We start from the raw sequence: 18071 nt of genomic DNA, 5'->3' as shown, positions 1-18071 counted from the left end.
GGCTCAAGTGGTAGAGCACTTGCCTTGGGCACAGCAGCTCAAGGACTGTGCCCAGGCCCTGACCTGAGCCACAGGACTGGCACAATGCATACATAAATACATATATACATATAATACCTGAGCACTAGCTTGGACAAAGACACGCACACAGTATTCTCTCTGTATAACGGAACACACAAGTGCTGTGGAGGTTCAGAAGAGGGAAAGAAGATTTCTTCTGAGGAAGAAAAGAGATGTGTGAGAAGTTTGTACAGGAAGAACCAAGGACCCTTGACAAGCAGTTAATCAGAGGAAGTAGTGTACTCTCCAGGCCTCAGGGGAGCACAGTGCTGGGCGTGGGCTGCACGCATCTGCCTCCCAGGTGACACAGGGAAGCACAAGTAGAAAGATGCAGTCCAGGTCAGCCCAGATATAAAACACAAACTCCCTCAACAGTAATCAAGGCAAGGCAGGTGCTGGTACCTTACACCTGTAATCCTAGCAACTCAGGAAGCTGAGATCTGAGGATGCCGATTGGAAGCAAGCCCAGGTAGGAAAGTCTGTGAGACTCTCATCTCCAACTAATCACCACAAAAGCAAGTGGCAGAAGCTTGCCTTGAGAAAAAAAAAAAAAAAAAAAAAGCACAGGGGCAGTGCCCAGGCCCTGAAGTCAAGCGCTAGGACTGGCATACACACACAACCCAGTAACCAGAATTTATCTTTAATGTTTTAACCTTCTGTGCTACCATTACTTCTAAATGAATGCCCTAATGTTCATCATTTTGGAATTAGACTTTTCTCCATGCCAGTCAGTAAGCTATTTATCAAAGCCAAGAGAAAAAAGTATCACAAGTTCATGAATTTTGTGACTTACAAAAAGAAAACCTCTCCCACTTTATAAAAGAATGGGGAAACTAGCATGTATTAAGCTTCTGCTAAGTGACAGCAGTGTGGTAGATACTGTTTTCAAAATGTTGGTGAGATGGTAGTCAAATAAAGAACGTTTCAAAGAAAAGTCAGAGGTGTTAACTAAGAAAGGAAAGCCTTTGGAAATTTCTCTTCTCACCTCCCTTTCTTCTTCCCACAAGATCCTTCTTGATGAACTGTCTTCTACTAAACATTGGGCATCCGTACATGTTTCAGACCACAGTGGATTTCACTACCGCCAGTTTTTACTGAAGTCTTTGATTAGCCAAACTGTGACAGATACTTCTGTATTAGAGCAAAACTCTTTGAGAAGTGAAGCTACTCTAGTTCTTCCAAAAGATGAAGAAGCAACAGCTTCAGCAGAAGAATCAAGGATCAATCTACCCCAGCTTCTAGAAGAAGAAGTTGAATTCACCACAGATCTTATTGATTCCTACCCAGGACATGAAACTCTTTGGTGTCATAGGTAAGAAAAGGAGAAAATTTACTTCTTGTGTGAAACTGGACATGTCGTTTTGGCACCTGCAGATGGTATTATATTGACTTCTGTCTTTGGGTGAATATGACCATCTGATGGCAGCTTTGCCTGAGTGAGAAAGGGTTTGTATTTACCATACCACCACCATCATCATCATCATCATCATCAATAGGTTCCTCACACAGATCTATACCTGTTGAGGATAGTGGCATTCATCCATAAATGTGCAGCAAAATCCCTGAGTTACTTTCAAAATGCAAACAAAACACACATGAATTTCTCTACTCATCTTTACAGATCCTAATATCTAGCATGTCTTGGATGGAATGCTGTCATCTGTTTTTAATTTTAAAAAGCTCTTAATAGATAATTACGATGCAATCAGGATTGAGACTATTAATTAGATCCTGAGGAAAAAGGTAATTTTTAATATTGTTTTCTTGCCCTAAATGGTCTTCAGATTAACTTACTTTAAGAACAATCCCTTTATACTTTTTATTTAAGCCAACTTTGTTTCTTTAAACAAAAAGTTTACCGGTCCTTACCCTGAGTTTTGAGTACATTTAACAAGGCATATTTCATGCCTTGATGAAGTCTATGTAAGTGAACTCCTTGCTTCATTCATTTTGGAACTTCCTCTATTTGGAAGCATCTTTGTTTTCATTAAATACAAATTCTACTTCCAGCCAGTGTATTCAGTTTGTCAGTTTGTAAGCAAAAGGCTTGTCAGTGCAAGCAGGAAGTAGATTTTTTTTAAATGTGTGTTTATTTCTTAAGTTACTGGGTTTATACCCTTTATCCAGATTAGTCTCTACTTGAGAGCTGGTTAACATACTCAGAAGATAGAAGCCACCTTCTCCCTACCTCTGTTTTTGTCACCTTCATGAACAGAGAATTATCTTAACATACTTATCCCACAATTTCAAGTGCGAAAATCTTAACTTGAGTTTGTTTTTATATTCAGGGTTTTTATAGCTATTTTGTATTTAGGTGTATTACACTTTGGATATTTAAAAAAATGATAGGTGCATTTGAATGCCAGCTAGATTAGCAGATAACTTTTCTTTGTAGAAAGTTAACTTTGGAGTTAGGTTATGTATTATATAGGCTAGTTTTCTGCTACAGATTCATTACTATTAGGCAATGAATGTTGTTTAATTTTACTATCCATTAAATGGGTATATTATATGTTTCTCATCAACTCTGGAATATACAGGGAAAAGGAATAGAGTTAGAGTTTAAGGGCTTTAGAGTTGCTTGTATGGGTGATGAAATAAAACAACAGAACCTGTGTAATCTATCTTATTACACACAGCAGTTATGCCAATGGGGCATAGGGATGTTCATTTTTAATTTTAAGCAATTCAGAGTGATAAAGATAGAGAAACTTTCTTTTACGAAGGAAATAGGAGGGCTGGAAATGTGGCTTAATGGTAGAGTGTTTGTCTCGCATTCATGAAGCCCTGGGTTCGATTCCTTAGTACCATCTACACAGAAAATGCCAGAAGTGGCACTGTGGTGCAAGTGATAGAGTGTCAGCCTTGAGCAAAAGAAGCTCAAGGACAGTGCCCAGGCTCACAGTTCAAGCCCCAGGACAGGCAAAAAAAAAAAAAAAAAAAAAAGAAAAGAAAATAGGAATTATATCTTCTGTTTTGCTCAGAGCCCTGCACATACCCACTGCATATGGATATTTATGAGCACAGTGGTAGATTTAGAAAGAAGTTCAGTATGTCTAGGTAATAAGAATAATGGCTGTAAATGCATTCTGCTTTAAAAATGGTAATTATAGAGGCCCTGAATTAAACCTCCCGGAACTGTTTACTCCTTATTTCTTAATTACTCATCTTCTAAGGTATCCATACCGTTAGTTTTTTATTTTTTTTATATGGTACTTTATGGCAAACAGTGAGCTAAGACCTGTTTCTAATGTTACAATAGTTACTAAAGAGTAACACCTCTAAGCCATTGTTATCTCAGCAAATACTAACTGAAAAACTCTTAGAAGTAGTGTTGTTTCTCGCAAACCAGTAAGCTAGTGTTGACACCTTTATCCAAAGCATAGAGATTCCATTACAACTGTTTTCCCTCCTTTCCCTGTTTAGCTCCAGGCTTTGAAATGGGCAGTGGACTGAACGCTGTGTGCTTTCAAATTATAGCAGTTCTCTCCCTCAAAAGCGCGATGTTGTGACGTGATGTTGTTTTTTCTCTACCCATCCCCACCACAGGCGGCATGCTTTCTACCTTCAACATCATTTAAATGGTAGGCTTCCTGGCAGCATGACCCAGCTGTCTCCTGCAGATAGCCCCGGAAGAGCTTTGTATGATTTGCACCTGATCCCAGCAGGTCCCCAGCCATCTCAGGCAATGGAAGTAGATGGACTGAATGACTCTAGCAAGCAAGGCTATTCCCAGGAAACCAAGCGCCTGAAGCGAACCCCAGCTCCAGACTCCCTAGGCCTAGAAATGGAGCACAGGTTCATTGATCAAGTGTTATCCACCTGTCGGAACGTCGAGCAAGCCAGGTATGCCAATGCATACAGGAAATGGCTGGTCACATTGAGTCAATGAAAGAGTTGGGGTGATCCATAGAGTTCCCCTTTTAGTGCAATACTGCTTTCTTACTGACATAGTTGCACCAACTTTTTGCTCTTACTAGGTAACTGTGTGCTCCTCATCTGTAAGTTAAAAGTCCATAGTAACTATTTATTTTAAAAATACATTCCTTTGGGGATAAAGTAATAATTGTCTAGTTCCATCCTGCTAAACAGTGAGTCTTATTTTTTTTTCAATTTCTTACACTCTATTTCTATGTTGGGCTTCTCATTTGGACCTTCTAATGAGTTTATATGTATACCTTTACCTACTTCAGTTCAGTTGGTGCATAGCCAAATTTTTTTAATTAAAATTTTACATTGTAGTTCAGCTTAAGAACATTAATACAAATGCAATATGACTTGTTCTAACTATTGTTCTGAGAATCAAATGACTAAATAGATGGATATCTGAAGATATAAACTACACCTCTTTCTCTAGCATATTCTCAAGTCCTAGACAAAGATAACCAAAGTCAGAAGTATTAGAATTTACATGAAAATGTGCTTCCAGTGTAATCCATTCTAAATGGTTATTTTTTAAAAAAAAAACTAAGGGTTTGTGTAATTATAGTGCTGAGAAGCATTTTTATTACTAGTTTTGGTAGATTGTTTTTATCTTATATTTGGTATATGCCAAAACAATCAAGTCAGCCCTTATAAAATAAATGTTTTTCTTTTTGAAAAAGACTTCAGAATGCCATTTTTAGTTAACTACTTTTTTTCCTCCTAAAATCACTTATGAAAAATGGGAAACATACATAGAAATGTATTCATATAAACTTCCTTTTTAAACATTTAACTTATTGAGGTTATACTAGATAATCAACAAAAATTTTGTGGAAGCCAAGGAGAAAGAGTAGTTTTGCAGATTAGTTCTTCAATTTGTATTCTAAAAATGAAACAAAAACACTTTGATACTGAACTTATCAGGGATGAGGTACCAAAGTATCCACATTATAGCTGTATCTTATCTTTTTAATAACAAGGGCTGCGTTTTTTAGGTTGATGAAGGGAAGGTATGGGAATGGGTCACATAATGTCCAGTTCATTATCTTATTTCCCCCTTTGTAAATAGTCTGTTTCTTCTTTGCACACACCTTTCTCCTTTTTACCAGTCTGTTCCATCTTTTATCACCTTCACTTTTGTGTGTTTTCTCTCATCTGTCTTTCTTTACAGATGCCTACTGAAATTAATTGTCCTATTTCTCTGAATTTTATACCATATCTCTAAAATACAAAGTATGATTACTTGACCTATTCTCTTTTTTCATGATTAGTGATGTGTAAGGTAGGGAGCAGGTTATAGGATAAAACAGGCTTCTTTTGTCTTATGATTCTAGAAAGCCTGGACTTGTCTTAAGGGAAACAAAATAGATCTTTTTCTTGGGCATCATGGTTTTGTTGAGTTATGGGCTGCTGAACTGAGACTTTGAAGAACACCGGTAAAAACTACCCAGCTTGGCCCCAGTCGATAGACATTGCTCCTCTCTTTGGGGGCAAAACTTAACCTTTTTGTAGTTTTTATACAGTTTAGGTGAGAAAATAATTGCCATTATAAGTAACCCCTTAGCCCCTTGTATACAAAGCATCTTTTGAATCAAATACCTCAAGTTTTAATAGACTACCATGGATTAAAACCATTAGACTTATGAGGTTTCCACTCATGTGGAGATTAGGTAGAAACAGCAAGAAGATACTAGAATTTTCATCCATTCCATTGATACATTTTGCCAAGTTCTGGCCACACTTGGTATTAACTTTTATCAAGCATCAGTTTTAGTATCTCAATCAATAGGGCTTATATTACTCTTTGATTTGGGCATGTGTCAGGAAATGGGTATAGACCTTACTCTATGAAGATTAGCTACATTTTTATAGTGCCCCATGCCTTTTATACCTTCCACTCAATATCTTACCCATCATTGGTGTTAACTGCCTTCATGCATCCTAAGGCTCAACCTTTCTGAAGCCCTGCAGCCTTTTAATATCTCTTAGTCTCTTGTCTTCCTAATGAAGTTATAACTAAGTAGTAAAAATACAAATATCCAAAAGATATTGTTAGTATGTGACTTTTGTGGGCTACTTTATTTTTAATACTGATATTTTTCAAGTGTTCATTTATATGAAAACTTAAGAATTGTCATATATGGTTATGATTTTTTAAGTGGTTTACATTTAAACTCACTAGCATAATAATGTCTGATGAAATGCACTCATGAAGTAGAAAGAAAATGTCTAATTCAGGGACTTGTTAGTCTTACTTTTCTACAAATATGTAGTTGTTCAAACAAAACGATAAGTTAAATTGACATATTTTACCCAGCTCTCACTGGAAGACTATCAGTTAAAATAATACCATCCTGTGGATCAAAAAAACTACTGACAAGCAAACAGCTATAAAATCTGAAAGGGACTTGCCATAAACCTAGCCTTTTTTTTTTTTTTTTAACTTTAACCTGTTTGGGTAATACACTGTTTCCTGATTCTGTGTGCCTTGCACATTCTGGGGATTCACTGTTAATGACCAACTGAAAAAGAGAATGCTTGGTCATGAATGATGGTGATAGTTGAAAAATTAATAGATTGTAAGTAAACACTATAGACTAGCTTCATAATTCTTAGGGAGAGTTATTCCATTTAAAACAACTTAATTAGATGTGTTCTCTTAATTTCATTACCTTGTTTAAACTTACTAAGTCCCAGACAAGAAATGCAGCTCTCCAGTTAGCTGTACTTGACATTCAGAATTCCCAATTAATGAAACCCACTTGCATTAAGAATACTGTTCTCTGTTCTTTTATGATGTTTAAGAACAGATCTTGCCAACAGAGCCACTATTGGACAGCTAAAGCAGTTCTTTGACTTTAGTGACCTGTTGATATCTCTGTACTTGCATAGACATTTTATGCTTCTCTTTTTTCCCAAACTTGAGCTGTGGTCCTGGAATTTCCTAAACTTGTAAGTCATTTTTTAAGCTTTAGGATTTTATAACCTGTTAATATCCCCTATGACCTCTGTGCCCAGACTTTCAGTCCTATTTCTTAATCTTTTAGTATGGTTCTAATTTAAAGACTTTGTTAATGTCTTTCTTTCTTTCTTTCTTTCTTTCTTTCTTTCTTTCTTTCTTTCTTTCTTTCTTTCTTTCTTTCTTTCTTTCTTTCTTTCTTTCTTTCTTCTTTCTGTGGCAGTGCTAGAGATCAAACTCCACTTCATTAACTATTCATAGAATTCAGTGTAGTATATAGATTGTCACTAAAAGCCAGCTAAATCATCAAATAAGGGCTTCTGTGACATAAGATGCGGAAATAAAACGCTTTGCAACTTTTATGCAGTAGTCTGTAGAAAACATATGATGGATATTGTGTCATTTAAATATGTTTCGGGTCATCTCAGTTTATGCTTGGTGAGTGACTGTGTGCATGTATGTGTGTGTAGAGAGAAAAGAGAGGACTTGTAAAATTGCTGCAAACAAATTGTCAATCTTGAAGTTTTCTTTTTTATAGCACAAGATGGTATCTGAAACGGGCTGAATGCAATTTGGGAGTGGAACTACCACTCGCTGTACAACAATCTCTACCTTAGCTCCTTGAATTATAGAAGATGCTAAAGATTTAGCTGTAAAAAGAAGTAACACAATTTTTTAAAGCTATTTTCAGTTAAGCTTTATTCTGTTACTAGGTTATGTTTAAAGTATACTAATAATTTCAACATTATAGAAACTGAATCTTGTCTTGACTATCTCAAATACAATTGACTGTGCTTATATACACAACACACACACACACACACACACACACACACACAAATATACACATTGTAAGCACCTTTTTATTAAAGAAGTATGTAGAGGCAAACAGTGTCACAAAGCAGTAGCAAAAAAACATATACTCGAAGAACTCTTTTTTACTGCTACACACTGACCCTTTAAAAAGCAAAATAGCTATGTATCTTGTGTTCATTTGAGTGCCTTTCTTATTTTTGAGGGGAACAAGCTTATATTATATTGAAGTCTAGTGTTTTAAGTCAAACTGAGGGACAGAAGTTTTATTAAACAGCTTATGATGACTCATTCTCACTGCTAGGCATGGTCCCTGGGCTGTTTGTCCTTTAGTGAGATACTGTTGTCAGAAGGAAATAGCTGATTGTGTCATCAGTTACCCTGTTAGGCACCTACAAGAATTCTTTCTCTCTGACAAGTTTCATTTTGAATTGTAGGCATCACATTTAGTGGCTCTACAGTTAAAGACAAACTAGAACAAAAGACAAACTGTGTTCAAAGGGAAACAGGCACCCTACCCTAAGATAAAAAAGAGATGGTTAACCTTTTTTGTTGTTGTTTGGTTTGGTTTTGTGGTGCTGGGGATCACACCCAGGACCTTACCCATGCTAGAAAAGCACTCTTAGCCCTGAGCTATAACCACTAGAACCAGCTTCTTGAATGGTTGTTCTAAATGAATCCTTTGCCTTACTTTTAAAGACCTTCCTTTCCTCCCACTTAAAGGCTTGATGTAAAATAGTTAAAAGGCAGAAAAATAGGACTTCTTTTTTAATAATGACAATATTAACTATTTGAGATGCAAAGTATATCATTTTATGTATTTGTGTATGGAAAGGGATAGGAATTTCATATTTCAGAATAGCAAATAACTGTCCATTGTAATTTCATAAAAGCATATATAGTTAAGATTCCAAAGTGCTTTATAGAGAATTCTTGAGTAATATGTCCCTAACAGACAGCATTCTGCTGTGTTCATAGTGGATCGGGACTAGAGGGGAAACCTCAGGCTCCCAGCTTTAGACTTCTCTTCTCTCCCCAGGCCAGCCAGTCAGCACTGTAAAACCAAATTCTTTGCTTAAAAAATACATAGGGCAGTAGTTGGTCTGTTGGTGAAACATTGTGCTTCCAAGAATATTAGCTATATATAGTTCATGCTTTCTGGACAGTAATGTGATCCATAAAGCAAACCCTGACATTTCTTTATTCATTGTTATTCCTCAGGGTATAGATTTAGTCAATTTAGGACAAAATTTTATATTCAGTGGTAAAAAGAAAAGGCAAAAATATGCTAAATATATTACTAGCTCTTAAAATTTTAGTATATATAGTATTTTTTATAAACCACTACCAGTGCAGTAGCTAGTAGAGATACCCTGCCTGCCTCATTCTTCTTGTGGCTGAGCCCTCATGGTTGTGTTATGAACATTAATCTTACACATGTCTTCTGTGGAAATAACCGCTGAGTTTATTTTTCCATGTTTGGGGAAGGTGGGAAAAGTTATATTTTATTTTAGTGAATATCATTCTCAACTTTAGAAATCCCATTGAGGAAAATGATTCCTATTATTTTTCAAATTGACAACTATTTTGCTTTCTAAGACTTGTGTTTCCTTCAGAATATTTATGGGCAGATCCTAAACAATGTGTATATACACAGATAAATATATATGAGATAAGTTTTTTTCATATTTGCCTAAAACACTCCAGTTTAAGGCAGTTTTCTCCAGTGAAATTAGAAATCTAGAACAACGACCAGTTTGTTCTACATCACCAAATTATTTGAGTAAACTGTTCGTTTTGGGTTGTTGGGGTTTAATAAACCATAACCTCCTCACCTTTCTTCCAGGCCTCTAGGGCATCAGCCTTAATTCTTTGTCTGGCAATCACTTTCCTCAGAGTACTATGCAGCATACATGATTAAATTATTCGTTTACAAGGGGACGAAGTTTTATGCCATAGGGATGTATAATTTCATATACGCAAATACTGACTCCAACCGTATTCTGTCAGAAATAGTTGCTTCTTTCCTCCCCTAATCAAGTGTCACACATTTGGAGCAGGTAGCCTGAGTGCAGTCACATGAGGTGTTAGCAAACAGTCAGTTGTTGTTGTAACACTAGACAATGAGTTTTCCACAAGGAGACTTGTTACTATTTCACTGAGGAATATATTCATAGAGTAATATATGTGTGAAAGTGAACATTTTTATCATTTGACATGAATTATTAAGCATATGTAGGCTGGAGTTAGTAACATGTAGTAAAAATATTGTTTATACAGAACATTGTCTGAATATAGGAGATGTGAAAAGTTTAGTATTTTCCTGTGCAGGGCACAATAATAAATGTGATGAAATGTTGTTAAAAATGGTGATTGAACTCTCGAGGAAAACTACTGTAGTGTTCTGCAATCCATTCTCTTACCACTGTGTCTAGTACTATCTACTTTAGGCTGTATTTCTCCCTAAATTTTAGTTAATTTTCTAGTGTCTTAAGAGTGGTAATGTTATATTACATGAAGTAACTTCTGCTTGTTTTTTAAAATACCTTTAGAAAGTTTTCATAAGTGATACAGTAGTTTTGGTATCTGTTCACTTTCAGCTGTCAGAGTATTTTTTGTCAGTTTACTCAATACAAAAGTTAAACAGTCTGAAACAAACATTCCTACTTGAGTGTAAGGAACCAAGTGTGTAGTACAGGTGTAATTAGGCATTGCCTTTTGGTGAAGTTTTGATGCATGATTATGATGCTGGCTTCTGACTAAAGTGAGCACTCTCGGTATTGTGTTTGTTGTATCTGTGCTGAGAATAATGGAATGTGTGCTAAACTAACTTACTGTCTTTTATTTGAAAAAAAAAGGAAAGATTGGGTACTATAAGTATGCCGTGCATTTACAAAACCTACAAATAAATGTGAGGGAGAAAAAGATTTTTTTTTAAGTAATGAGTTTTTAACACATTTTAATGTCTAATCTTTAGATATTATTCAGTTGCTTAGTTTAACACTGAAGACTTTAAGGGAAAGGTCTTGATACCATTAGCATCCACTATGCATTTCAATTTTACATTGTTTGTAGATTTTAACTGGCCACCTCCAGCAAAGTTGGAAATCTAACACATGTGTCCATTTGCCCTAATCAGCCAGGTAAAGAACATTTCAGTAAATTGCAGTGGGTATTTTAAGATTTTCTTGTACTTTGTATTCAAATGGACAAGTTACATATAAGTCTTTTGGTGAAGGGTCAGATCCTAGGCATTAAAAGGTTAGTCTGGCTACCTTGTCTCACTGTGGATAATGTCTTCACTAATAGCAGTCCTGTGTTTCCTAATCTGCCTTCTCCAACATAACAGGCTGCATTGAACCTTTCTCCTTTAGCTCTTTCCTAAAGTAATTATCCCTTTTATAAAAGGATTAATTATTTAAGGGTTAATTATTAAGGATTAAATATTTGTGAATTTTTTTACATTTAGAAGGTATACCTTGGAAAGGGATAAGAATAAAATGTTCAATAAGGTATGTGCAGAGTGCACTTTTGGTGTTCTGGGAATTAGTACTCTAGAGTGCTTAAATTATTAGCTAAATTCTTAGGCTAGTATTACAATGATTTTGTATGATCTATAGCTGCACTATTCAATAGAAATATAATATGAGCCACAAAGTACTTTCTCATTTTCTTGTAGCCATGTTTAAAAAGAGGTGAAATTAACTTTAATAATGTTTCATTGAATCCAGTATGTTGAAAATAACATTTGTATAAGTAATAAATATAAAAGTTATTGAGATGTAATAACTACCTTCTTTCCATAAACAAAGTCTTAAAAATTTACTGTGTAGTTTACATTTCCAACATGTCTCAATTCTGACTGGCCACATTACAAGTACTCGAGCCACATAGGACTAAGGGCTGCTATATTGGACAGTGCAGATTCATGGGGTACTTATTTTAAATATGGAGGTGATAAATGTGAAATTGTGGTACTTTAAGTTATTTGAGATATTTAGAAAAATGTCTAGTAGAATTAGCCACTTTCCTTCATCTTCATGTTATATTTGCTCTAGAAGTCAACCTGTTCCAATTTGACTTGCCAACTATTTTTTAAAGAAATTATGTGCCACGTAAAATACCATGATATTTGATCATAACACATCAACAGTTCCTTTTTCAGGTGTTTTCACTATTGTGACCTGCTCCTTCAAAATAATGGCCTAAATGCATGTTAATTGTAGATCTGTACTCATTTTGTTATGTATTATTCTTATTAATTAATAATGTATATTAACAGCCCTAGGATTCTGATCTTTCTATGCAGCCATATTTCAATACCTACTGGTACACTTACTAAGTTATAAAGAATGACAGAGAAGTAGAATGAAACATTCCTTTTCTCATTAGATTAGTTTTCAACTTGTGACTATGTTCCAAGCCAGCTATAAATTACTGTATTTCTGAAGAATACAGAAAACAGGAAATAGTATTTGTCTTTGCTAAATGTCTCCAATTTCTAAGTAAACTTTTCATCTCCTAAAATGAGTGCTGAGTGTGATTTTATTTTCATCTGCGGTAGTGCTTTCAACTTAGCTCTGGTCTACTCAACTGTTCAGTTGAATTACTGAGGGTGATGGTGTGAAATACTGTCTAAATGAAACCAATAATTTTATACTTATATTTGTAGAAAAAGTTAAAAATATCGCTATGTCAAGCACTCTTTGGTGTTAGTTATTATGTCTGGGCTGTGATCCACCTATTTTAGGTATCCTGTAAAAGCTAGGATAATGAATGCACATGCCTTTATCCCAAATCTACATACCACTATGCCCATCCTGTGTTGAGCAGGGATCTGAAGATCTTTTCTGCCAGGGCTAGACTCAGATTAAAATTCTCCTCCCAAACCTAGTTTCTAAGTGTTTAAGGTTATAGGTATGTGCCACTGGCTCCTGTCTTATAATAAGATTTCAATCTGTTCTCTTGCATTTTCTGTGATTAAACAAAGATTAATATGTTCTGAAGAATATCAATTGTAAAATTTAAATTGTGTTTTTAAATTAAAAAAAATATCGCTCTGTGTAGGGCACAAAAGAAATATCAAACAACAGAAGGAAAATGACATAATTGTCCTTAAATTGCATTAACAATGACTAGTTGACTTATAAAAGTATGACTAGATTTGCTTTAACTTCTATTTTATATATTTCAAAAGAAACAATCAAAAGGACAGGAGACATCACACAGATGGTAGAGTGCTTGCGTGGCAAGCATGAGGCCTTGTGTTCAATACCAGTATCCCCCCCCAACCAAGTATTTTAAAACAGTAATACCCATAACCCCAACTCTTAGCATGCAGAGGGGGGAGCATTATATATTTGAGACCAGCCTAGGCAAAGTAGCAAGACCCCTTCTCAAAAAAGGCTTCAAATATAGAGCAAGCTGTAGAGTGCTTACCTAACAAACATTATGGAAGCCCTGGCTTTATCCCAAGTACTGGGGGGGGGGGGCGGGGGAGACGTTCAATTACTATGTATTATATATAGTAATTATATATAGTATCTATATATGTATGCGTATATATATATATATATATATATACATACACAAACACTGAACACTGCAGTCATTTTTTGCACTAATGTTAGGGAAATAAAAAAGTAGTTTACAAAAAGTCTTAATTTGATTAACAATTTATATAAATTTGACAAAAATTGATGTTAGCAAAGTGCGTCCCTGGGAAATTGCCTTGCTTAATAGCGTACTTATTGAAAGATTAATGATAGCAGGCAGGTTGATACTCTGGCCCTTAAAGTTATTAATGTAATTATAAAGTAGTTGGTCTACATATAGCAAGCGGTCACCATTTTCTTCATGTTAGGAAACTCAGAGTTCTACTTGTGCTGTATTTTCAAAAGGAGAATTAAATGCTGTGGTTAAAAAGAAATATAGCCAGAGCTAATGGCTCAAACCTGTAATCCTAGCTATTTGAGCAGCAGAGATCTGCCTGTAGGGTCATGGTTTGAGGCCAGCTTGGGCAAAACTCCACAATATTCAACCAATGGCTGAGTGTATTGGCCCATACCTGTTGTCCGAGCTTTGTACGCAAGCATAAATGGGAGGATCGTGGTCCAGGCTGGCCTAGTCATAAAACAAGGCATTGTGAAAAATAACAAATGCAAAAAAAAAAAAAAAAAGGTCATCAAGTAGTAGGCCCTGAGTTCAAAACTACTAATAACTCATTCCAAAATGACCAGGTTGTGCATCAGCTCTTAAGTTACAGTGTTCTCCTATGAGAAGTATATATAGTACTGTGTGTGCCTGTGTTAATAGCTGTGGAAGTTGAAGGGCTGCTTGCCTCTTCTATCCTTTAGATAAAGCAATACTTTGTCTAGGCTTCACAGAAGGATGATGAGCAAAATCTTGGCTATCAGAATTCAAATCCTGATAACTTGTAGCGATAATGGACTATTCGTTTGGAATATTAGCATTGCTCTCATATTGGACCATTTTCATACCTTTCAGTCACTGGAGCATAATCAAGAGAAAGGGCTGCTCTCTACAGACGGGTGCTATCTGTCCCGAAATGGCCTCCACCATTTTACTGTTGTTCCTCCTGTTGGCTTAAGTTGCTGCTCATCCCAGCTCAAGAGTACTATAGGATGGTGGACAAGGGGAATTGTATAGCACCACACCCATTTGTTTTATTTCAAGTTGATTGTGTAGTCTTATTGTCTACTGAGGTCCACTGGGAAAGACATAGTAGCCAGTTCCCTCTATAAGTTGGGACACATCTAACTTGAACATTTATTTAATACAAGTCAATGTCAACTATGCCCTTTGAGGAAAAGGAATCTTGTGTAGTGTTTAGGGAGGTAGAAAATAACAGAAGAAGGTGTCATTTCATGGAAAACATCCAATTAATTTTTAGAATGGTTCATAAAAATGGATCGTAAGATACTATGTAAAATTGGATCCTGATTTTATTAAAACAAATGTTTAAAATTTCATATCCACCCATGACAAACCTAGCCTTTTTATTGAACATGACTAATAATACTAGAAAAAAAAATTTCTCCCCAAAGGAGAATAAACAAAATCCACACCATACCCAAACTATGAAATCCCAAGTCTTAAGATAAAAGATTGAACCGATTACTCAGTTTTTGACCACAGTATTGTAATTCCAGTATCTTGATGAATTTAGCATACTGCAATAATGTAACTGCCAATGTACAATTACAAATACAGAAAAACTTTGAGGAAGGTAAAAGAAATACTAGATGGTTACATTCCTATAAAACTTGGGAAAGTGGGTGAGAACATCTTACAAGGAAAGCAAACAACACGCAGGGTAGTGGAGCCCTGAAAAAGGGTGGGAACAAGTATTGGGGGTTATTGGTGGAGTTCTCTTTCTAGACTGCCATGTGTGCGTGTTTTTGCAATAACTACATAAAGCATTTTATATAATTGTCACCCCAATAGAAGAATGAAAACAACATGGTAGCGGACAACACATACATCGTTCTTCCAAAGTTTGATCTATAAATTCAACACTGCATCAAGAATTCCAATAGGGTTTTAGAAAAGACTGATGAGCTGCTTAAAATTAAGTGCAGATGAAAAGGACTCAATATAACTGAAACTATCTTGGAAAAGATGGCTCACTATAAAGACATAATACAAGAGGCTTTGGCATCAGAATGGACAGATAATAGAACAATACAGCTCAGCAGTAGACCTATACCCATACCATTAATTGATTCTTGACCAAAGTGAAACATTTCAGTGGGGTTACCAACTAATAAATAGTATGATCAATGTCCATATGGAAAAAAATGAGCATCTGGTTCTATTTCACATTAAAAATAAATGAGCCATAGTGTGGAGCATAAAGCCAGTAGAAAACAGAAAAGTAGATCTATAACAAGATAGGTCAAGGCTTTGTTGGACAGAAAACTAATAAGGACATGATTAGAAGAAAATTCAAATCTAGAAGATCATGCCATTCATATATAAGGCTATGAAGATGTACAAAAAAAAGACCCAGGAAGACTAAAGTTGTCATTACCTATCCCAAAATTACCTTGAAATCTTTCTGCCTCGGCCTCCTGAGTGCTGGCATTACGGGTATGCGGCACGGTGCTCAGCTAAGTAAATTTTACTATATTCCCATATTTAAAGATAAAAAGAAAAGCTCACACCAAAGCAGTTTATTCCCACTAACCAATTGAAAAATCATGTAGTGTGTCATTTAAGTACATAGGATTATATCACCAAATAAGGTTGTAAATGGTCTTCATATATCCGAATTAGATCAGGAAGAAAAATCATTTTGACCAGACTGAAGAATAATATTACAAGTTGACAAATAGGAATAACTACACTGTGGTCTTTATTGAGTTGTTTGTACCAAAGTACCAAGTATACTTTTATGAAGTATAAATAAATGTGTCAAAACAAGTGAAAGACCACAGAGAAAAAGTCTAAGTCAAGGTACTGAGACCACATTTTCCAAATCAGAGGGAAAAATTGATGTTTAGATTCTGAAAGATCAGAAAGTCTCCATTCGGATTCAAATCAAACATGACTATTAATATAATCGAGTTGGGTGCCGATGGCTCACACCTGAGGCTGAGATCTGAGGATTATGGTTCAGAGCTAGCCCAGGCATAAAAGTCTGTGAGACTCTTATCTCTAATTAACCACCAGAAAACCAGAAGTATTGCTGTGGCTCCAGGTAGTAGAGTACTAGCCTTGAGCAATAAAAGCTCAGGGACAGCACCCAGGCCCTGAGTTCAAGGCCCACAACCACCAAAAACAAAAATTATATTTATAGATAGATAGATCCAAACTTTCAAACATCAGTGACAGAGAAGATCCTGAAAGCACCAAAAGAAAGCAAATCACATAGACGGTAATGTCAATAAGGCTAGCATTGCATTTCTCAGCAGAAATCTTACAAACCTTGAAAGAATGAGTTGAAGCAGTCAACATAAAAAAAAAAAAAAACCTCAACCAAAACAGTGTATCCACCATGGTGTCCTGAAATGAAAGAGGAAACACCAAAATTAAGGAAGGTCACCAACACCTGGCCTGAAATGCTGAAGACAGTTCTTTGTGCTTAAAGGAAAGGTCACTAATTTATAGCACACACACACACACACACACACACACACACACACACACACACACACGTATAAAAATCACAGCAGCTGTAAGTAAATTGTAAAAGTCAAAATGTAATGGTTATATGTAAATTACATACTTTCAGTATTAGACTAAAGTAGTTTGTTAGGGGAGTCACAATATAAAAAGATGAAATTGTAACAGCAAAAATAGGAGATGGGCCAGCTGCCCGTGATTCTGTACCTGTAAACCTACATTCTCAACAGGCTGAGACCTGAGGATCAAGATTCCAAATCAATCTGGACAAAAAAGTCCTTGACACTCCGTCTCCAGTTAACCAGCAAAATGACAAACCGGGGGTATAGCTCAAGTGGTAGGATGCTCACTATGAACAAGGAAGAAGACAGTGTGAGATGATGAGTTAAAGCAGCAGTGCTGGCACAGACAGACAGACACACACATACACACACACACACACACACACACACACACACACACACCATGGGACATAGAGCAAAAGCATTGTGTATTTATTTAATTGAAGTTAATTTAGTCCTGAAAATAGTCCTAAAAGCATATATTTATGGACAATTAATTTTCAACAAAGGTGCCAAGGACACACACTAGGGAAAGGATAGTTCAATAAATGACATTGGAAAATTGGACATCTACCTGTGCAAGAATGAAATGAGGTGTGTATCTTGCATGAAATAGAAATCTGAACCAAAAAAAATGAAGTTTTAAATGAATCACCTGAAACTGTAAAGCTACTAAAGGAAACATAGAGCAACATCATTGCTCATGACATTGATCTGAGCAAAGACTTTTTTTGACATGACCTTAAAGGCACAAGGCCATCAAAGTGCAAGCAGACAAATGGGATTATACAAAATGAAACCGCTTCTGGGAAGAAGCAACAGAAACATTCACCAGAGTGATGGACCAGCTAATGGTCTGAATGATGTCAGCAAGGTGATGATATGAAGAGATAATGCCTTTGAGAGGTAATTGGTCATGAGGGTTTTAAGTCCTATTAGAAATGGGATTAGTGCCCTTGTCAAGGGGTTTGGGCAGCCCATTTGCCACTTATTCCATGTGAAGACACAGTAATGAGGTGCTGGCTTTGAGGTAGACAGCCCTCCCCAGATACTGATATATGCTGGTACCTCAAAAATTGTGAGCAGTGCATTTCTCGTGTATGAAT

General features: G+C 35.9%; 1 protein-coding gene across 1 annotated transcript in view; it reads left to right on the top strand.

Moving 5' to 3' along the window:
• Ptar1 (protein prenyltransferase alpha subunit repeat containing 1) overlaps nt 1-12283 on the top strand; it is a 47603-nt gene extending 35320 nt beyond the window's left edge. The window contains exons 6-7 of the mRNA XM_070035710.1: nt 1068-1372; nt 3610-12283. Of these exons, the coding sequence (XP_069891811.1) occupies nt 1068-1372; nt 3610-3952 (648 nt within the window). The 3' untranslated portion in view covers nt 3953-12283. The remainder of the gene's footprint in view (nt 1-1067; nt 1373-3609) is intronic.
• Nucleotides 12284-18071: the final 5788 nt, after the last annotated feature.

Source organism: Dipodomys merriami, unplaced genomic scaffold (assembly GCF_024711535.1).
Source record: "Dipodomys merriami isolate MVZ:Mamm:240054 unplaced genomic scaffold, mDipMer1.0.p SCAF_26, whole genome shotgun sequence".
NCBI lineage: Eukaryota > Metazoa > Chordata > Mammalia > Rodentia > Heteromyidae > Dipodomys > Dipodomys merriami.
Note: the sequence above shows the minus strand (reverse complement) of the source record. Positions and strands in the feature narration are given on the sequence as shown.